Source organism: Cebus imitator, unplaced genomic scaffold (genome assembly GCF_001604975.1).
Source record: "Cebus imitator isolate Cc_AM_T3 unplaced genomic scaffold, Cebus_imitator-1.0 Scaffold321, whole genome shotgun sequence".
NCBI classification, from domain to species: Eukaryota; Metazoa; Chordata; class Mammalia; order Primates; family Cebidae; genus Cebus; species Cebus imitator.
In genome coordinates this window covers 2,203,782-2,209,729 of record NW_016107636.1, presented here as the reverse complement: position 1 = coordinate 2,209,729, position 5,948 = coordinate 2,203,782, and the positions used below count along the sequence as shown (strand labels likewise).

Here is a 5,948-nt window from a genome sequence, read left to right as displayed (position 1 = left end):
TGTCAAAATTTACATAAAGTATGGACTTCCTATCTGTACAGTTTTTAAAGTATTTTAATTGCAATAAAAGCCTTGCCCTGTTTTGTAGAAGCAGAAGTTACTTTAGACACAAAGGAGAAGCGATGAAAATGAGCTAATCTATATTATGTGAGGTAGTTAACTGCTGTTTTCCAAATTAGTATACCAGGAACTAGAGGAGAGACAGGATTTGCCCAAGACATCTTTAGATCTCAGAAGCAATCAGGGAACTTCAGTCCAACAATCAAGAAACAAAATATCTCCTCAGCACTGGGGTCTTGACTCACACTCCCTCCCTCCCTGCCCATGTGATTAAATTCGTCTTCAGATTAATGGGAATCTTCTAAATTTTACATATATGCATTGTTCCTGAAAACTAAAAAAAAAAAAAAAAAAAAAAAGATAGTAACATAGTTAACAGTAATGTGGTGTTGATGAAAATGCTCAGGAAATGCAAAACACTGATAGAAACATAAAATACAACCCTAATTTTATCCTGCAGCACAAAAGGTTGCTTTTTCTTTAGCAGTTTGATCAAAAAAAAAGAAAGAAAATATTTTATTTAGATGAATGCCTACGAGCTATGCATACATTAAGACTACTTCAAAGGTTTCCCCATTCTACCCAATAATAACAAATATACTCCAAAATATTCCCTTACTAAGCCTGACTTCTCCATGTAAGAATCTCACCTTATTTTCCTATTGAGAAACTCGAGGCACAGTTCTTAGGAGACACCCTCAATGATTCAGAAGCAGACAGCAACTGCAGCCCTAACGCCCAGGTCCAGCTTTTTCTTATGGAATACTTTCCAGAGTTTATGTAGTCTTCAACTTCTTTAAACACAGCTTTCGGCCATTATAGAAATAAAAATGGTAACATCTCTTACTACATTTTGAAAACTTATGCTGAAAAAAAAAAAACCACACAGTGTGCCCTACATTTTTTTTTAAATAGAAAACTCTTCTTCCAGTAGTGTTCAAAATCCAGGCTAATTATATGACATAAGTAACAAGTAATGTCCATCTTCTCTAGTCTTCGAATCAGTTTCAGAACAGGAGTTTGGTTAAAGCTCTTCCCTGCCATGAAGAAAAAAAAAAGCAGTTTAAAAAAAAAAAAAAAAAAAAAAACGAAGAATGCAATTATTGTCATATATCGCTAAGCTATATTCCTAAAATCATGAATACTTTTTATTTTTTATTTATTTGAAGGAAAGTTGCTCTGTGCTATGCTAAAAATTTTTTTAATCCAGTCTACAGAGACCATGTAATGCTTTAACTAACTGAATCAAATCCAAGAACGTTTTTTGGGCTACCTGATAGATGAAAACTCTGAAACGAAGTAAAAACTAAAAATGCTGTATGGATTGTCTGCCTAACATCTTCTCAAGGTCATATTCCTTCTATGAACCTCCTAAGGTTACAGAGTCTGTGTGGACTTTCTTTTGTTTCACAGAGTCTTCTAGTTCAAAACTTCTTTGTTTCACAGATCCTTTTTGTATATTTCAACGTTTGACAGTGCACCAGAAGAAACGGAAGTACGAAGTCAATCTGCCTATTCCTTTAAGGATCTCCTGAATCCTTCCTTTTGATGTCTTAGCCTAGAAAAGATGTATTTTTAATTCGGTGAACATATTCAGGCAGGTAGCTTTGAGAGGCTTCTAAAGGGTCTTAAGAAGGACAGAAGCATTCATGTCCTTTCTACTGGATACTACTGAAATGGAGCCGTGGGCCATCTGCTGGCTGAAGATGCAGAGATGAAGGGATTCTCTGGTTTAAAAGGCCAACGCCTGATGCTGCTGCTCTTGCTGCATTCAGCAAGACTGGCAGCACCCCTGGAAGCCAAGTCAGATGTTCAGAGATTTTTAGAGGTATCTCTACCGTGCACATGGAATTTGAAAAGCCTCTTTCTCCGTTTCCTTAGGTATCAATTTGTCCCTTCTCTTAGAGAGAAACCATGAGCAAAGGAGCCACCTATCAGAGAAAAAGAATTTTGAGCAAAGGGGCAAGAGTTCCACACAGGGCCCTGGGTGTAATTCTGACCCTTCATCAATTCTTTTATAAGCATGCATGAATTGCTCTGATTTTTCCCTTCTTAAAGCCAAGTGAAGATACCTGGTGTGGCCCTCCATGAGCAAACACTTCCTTAAAGGCAACAGTAGGACCAAATATCAATACCAAACTGTAATCCTACCCAATACACTCAACTAATGCCCACGACGGGCTTTTCAAGGTAGTTTATTTTGTAACCTATGTCTAGTAATGAATCCTGAGAACAAAAAAAGAAAAATTACAGACATTTGCCCAAAATACATCCTGAGAAAAGCAAATGGGAAAATTAAGATAAACTTGATAGAGGCAAGAGATACAGTTTAATGGGATCTGTAATTCAAAGCATACTGAAAAGTATCTACAGAGATGGAGATAAAAGAATATGTTGAGGCCGGGCGCAGTGGCTCACGCCTGTAATCCCAGCACTTTGGGAGGCCGAGGCAGGTGGATCACGAGGTCAAGAGATTGAGACCATCCTCACCAACATGGTGAAACCCCGTCTCTACTAAAAATACAAAAAAAATTAGCTGCGCTTGGTGGCGCGCACCTGTAGTCCCAGCTACTCGGGAGGCTGAGGCAGGAGAATTGCTTGAACCTGGGAGGCGGAGGTTGCAGTGAGCCGAGATCGCGCCACTGCACTCCAGTCTGGCGCCTGGTGACACAGCGAGACTCTGCCTCAAAAAAAAAAAAATTTGTTTTAATAAAATAATTTTTTAAAAAGTGAAAAAAAAAGAATATGTTGACATATGTGAGGACTTATGGCTACTCCAATGTTCTTCACAGGGACTATCTATAAAAAATATTTTATGGCATTGATCACTGGTGAGATCTAGGATAACAAGGGAGAAAATATCACATAGTCCAGGCATCTCTAGTCCAAAACAGATAGTATCTTAGTTTTAAATCTTCTTTGCCACTGGATATCACTGTCATCATAAGTCCCTTCATGTCTCCAAGATTTCCTTTCCTCAAATGAGAAATACCCAATTTACAAAGCCGTTGTAAGGAATATATCAGATAATCTGTACGGACATACATAAGCTGCAAATAACTCAACAGATATTGGTGATCTGTGTTTTACAGGCAGTCTTACTGCTATTTCCTATAACATGGGATTTTGCTGGAAACGTCAGTTTTGAGATATTCCACAAAAGAATGATCACCAAGACTCCTGTCACATGGACAGGAAATTAGGTGCTCACTCAGGTGTGACATTAACCTAAGGCACACTGTTAAGTCTGTAGGTTGGGGAGGGGGCTGTTTCAAAAGCTTACACTTGTTGCTCTCTCACGAAAGCTGCAAACTCAGGATCATTGGCATACAGCTCCAAAACTTTCAGTCTCTCTTGAATTTCCTTAAACAAAAAAGAAAAAGTAGGCCACACACGACATTAGAAAAACTCCAACAGCCTTTTAAAAGGAATTCTAATTTTCATAAACAATTGTTACATTCTGGGCTATTCACAAATGTGCTATAAGAAAGAATGCACTTTCAGAGAAATGGAAGAATCTACGTAGACTACTCTGGATATTACATGTCGTGCTCTAAATCAGACATATTTCTAAGGAAGAAAGGGAGGAAGGAGACAGTACCAATTAATAATGAAAAAAAAAAAAAGCACCATTGGGTGGGGAATAAGGAACTGCTCAGAATTGAATACTCTGTGCATATCTTACTGACTGGGAAATAGGTAAAAGCAATTACTAAATGTTTTTTATACTTTCTTAAAGCCATGTGCATGCATGCATACACCCATACACACCCACCCCCAGCCCCCCACACACCCACACACACACATCAGCAGAAGCTGCAACAGCAACAATACAGCAACAGAAATGCAAAGTTTCCCACCTCTCTGGAAAGCTCACTGCTCTCATACATCTGTCTGATTTCTTCCCTGCTCAGACCACCAATCATTTCTCCACTGGCAGAGCTGTAGAAAGGATGCTGAGGGTAGGGTCTCTCATACTTCTCACATCCAGCCCCGTGACTTTCATACACCGGGTTGTACTTCACAGCATTCTCAATGGATGAGAGGCTGTCAGGCTGCCTGCTGGAGCCACTGAAAGAAAGATATGGCTGATTCAGGCTCTCGTTTGGAGGCTCAACTATTTGGAAAAGTATTTACCTGGGACTAGATTTCTGTTGGGAAAGAAAACTAGGTGAACTTCACACAAATGGCAGGAGGTAACTGTGAAAAATATCCAGATCAATTTCAAAAATTATCAGGTGTTACCATGATTTCCTCACGTCCATGGCAAGTGCCCCGTGGACTTGCTCCTTGTCTCATTCATCTTATTTGTCATAGCGCCTGCCATTCGTAAATGTTGGGAACTATGTCTGCCAGTAGACAGCATTTCCTAAACTATAGCTTCGTCATTCCCAGAGTTATACACATAGAAAATCAGTGTGTAGTCACACAGCAAATCTGACTGAAATAAAAATATTAGGGTCTAGGGGAAGCAGGGCCTCAATTACATTCAACTCAGGTCTACACATATTTACTAAGCCTTGATTATGTGCATAGGACTGTTCTACATGCTGGTGATACAAAGAATCTGTTATCTCTGCCCCGAATGAGATTATAGTCTAATGAAAAGTCACATACAATAAAAAGTATAATAACAATGATGGAGGTACGTCCCAGGTGCTCCAGGACCTAGCTAAGTCCGATGGTGAGGGAAGGGAAGCTGCAGTTCGAGTTGTAGCTCTTGTAGACTTTAGGAGCACCGAAGCAAAGCATACCGTGTGATAATGCTCCTTGAATCTGTAGTCCAGCAAATGGACTCACTTTTATTTCCCCGTCAATGAAGCCACACTCAACTCAACAGAGAATGAGATTTCATTTCTTGACAGACTCTTACCTAGATTTAAAATCTGGCTAATTACCACTCATAAGAGCCAAAGAGGAGAAAGCTGTAACAGATCTGGTCTTCCCAGAAGGAAAATTCACCTCTTCTGTCTCATCTCCATCACTGCTTCTCCAAACTCTCCCTGACCTTGAAATAGGCATTCTGTCCACATTCAACCATGCCTTTCCTTCCAAGCACCTCGAAGTTCATACATGCCTCCCTGACTCTGCTCCTGCTCATTCAACCAGCTAGAAAGCATCCCAGCCCAAAAGTAACAAATGTCTACTCTTTCTCTCCAGCAAACTACCACAGCCATCATTAAAACTTTTTGAGACTTCTTCCCCAGACAAAACTAACTTATACCTCATCTAGGCTCCTTAGCGTCTTATTCTTAGTGCTACTTCTATTTTTCTTCAATGTGACACCCCTTTGAGGACAAGGGCCATGTGTTTACTTAAATTCATAGCTCTCTTCCACCCTCCCAGCTCCGTGTCTAATATTTGGCACCCGGTAAGTATTAAATAAATATGCAAATGCAACAACATATTCCATTAGAGAGCTCTTTTCCTTATTTACCTGAAGGGGCTCTCTCTTTCACTCCTGTCATGGTGTGCTTGAAGAGTCCTGATGAAGAAGTAGGTGACAGCAGAAAAGATGACAAGAAGTCCAACCACGGAGGCGATAGTGATGCCTATGACCACGGGCTCAGACACAAACTCCTCACAGTGCTCGCCTCGGTACCACCAGTTCTCACCCACCCGGCACCTGCAACCAACAGTCACCAAATCCAATATCTGAATCACTCTGTTCACACCGACAATTAACAGCGGAGCCTTCTGAGAAACTGGGGAAAGTAGAGAAATAAACTCTGACCACGTGAAGCTTCATAAAGAGTTGAATAGACAGGCCGGGCGCGGTGGCTCATGCCTGTAATCCCAGCACTTTGGGAGGCCGAGGCGGGTGGATCACGAGGTCAAGAGATCGAGACCATCCTGGTCAACATGGTGAAACCCCGTCTCTACTAAAA

The 5,948-nt window shown here is 40.5% G+C and overlaps 1 protein-coding gene across 1 annotated transcript in view; it reads right to left on the bottom strand.

The window, feature by feature from the left end:
- Positions 1-547: 547 nt before the first annotated feature.
- IMPG2 (interphotoreceptor matrix proteoglycan 2) overlaps positions 548-5,948 on the bottom strand; it is a 111,291-nt gene continuing 105,890 nt past the window's right edge. The window contains exons 16-19 of the mRNA XM_017504354.2: positions 5,498-5,686; positions 3,921-4,131; positions 3,344-3,423; positions 548-1,097 (exon numbers count right to left, since the gene is read on the bottom strand). Of these exons, the coding sequence (XP_017359843.1) occupies positions 1,085-1,097; positions 3,344-3,423; positions 3,921-4,131; positions 5,498-5,686 (493 nt within the window). The 3' untranslated portion in view covers positions 548-1,084. The remainder of the gene's footprint in view (positions 1,098-3,343; positions 3,424-3,920; positions 4,132-5,497; positions 5,687-5,948) is intronic.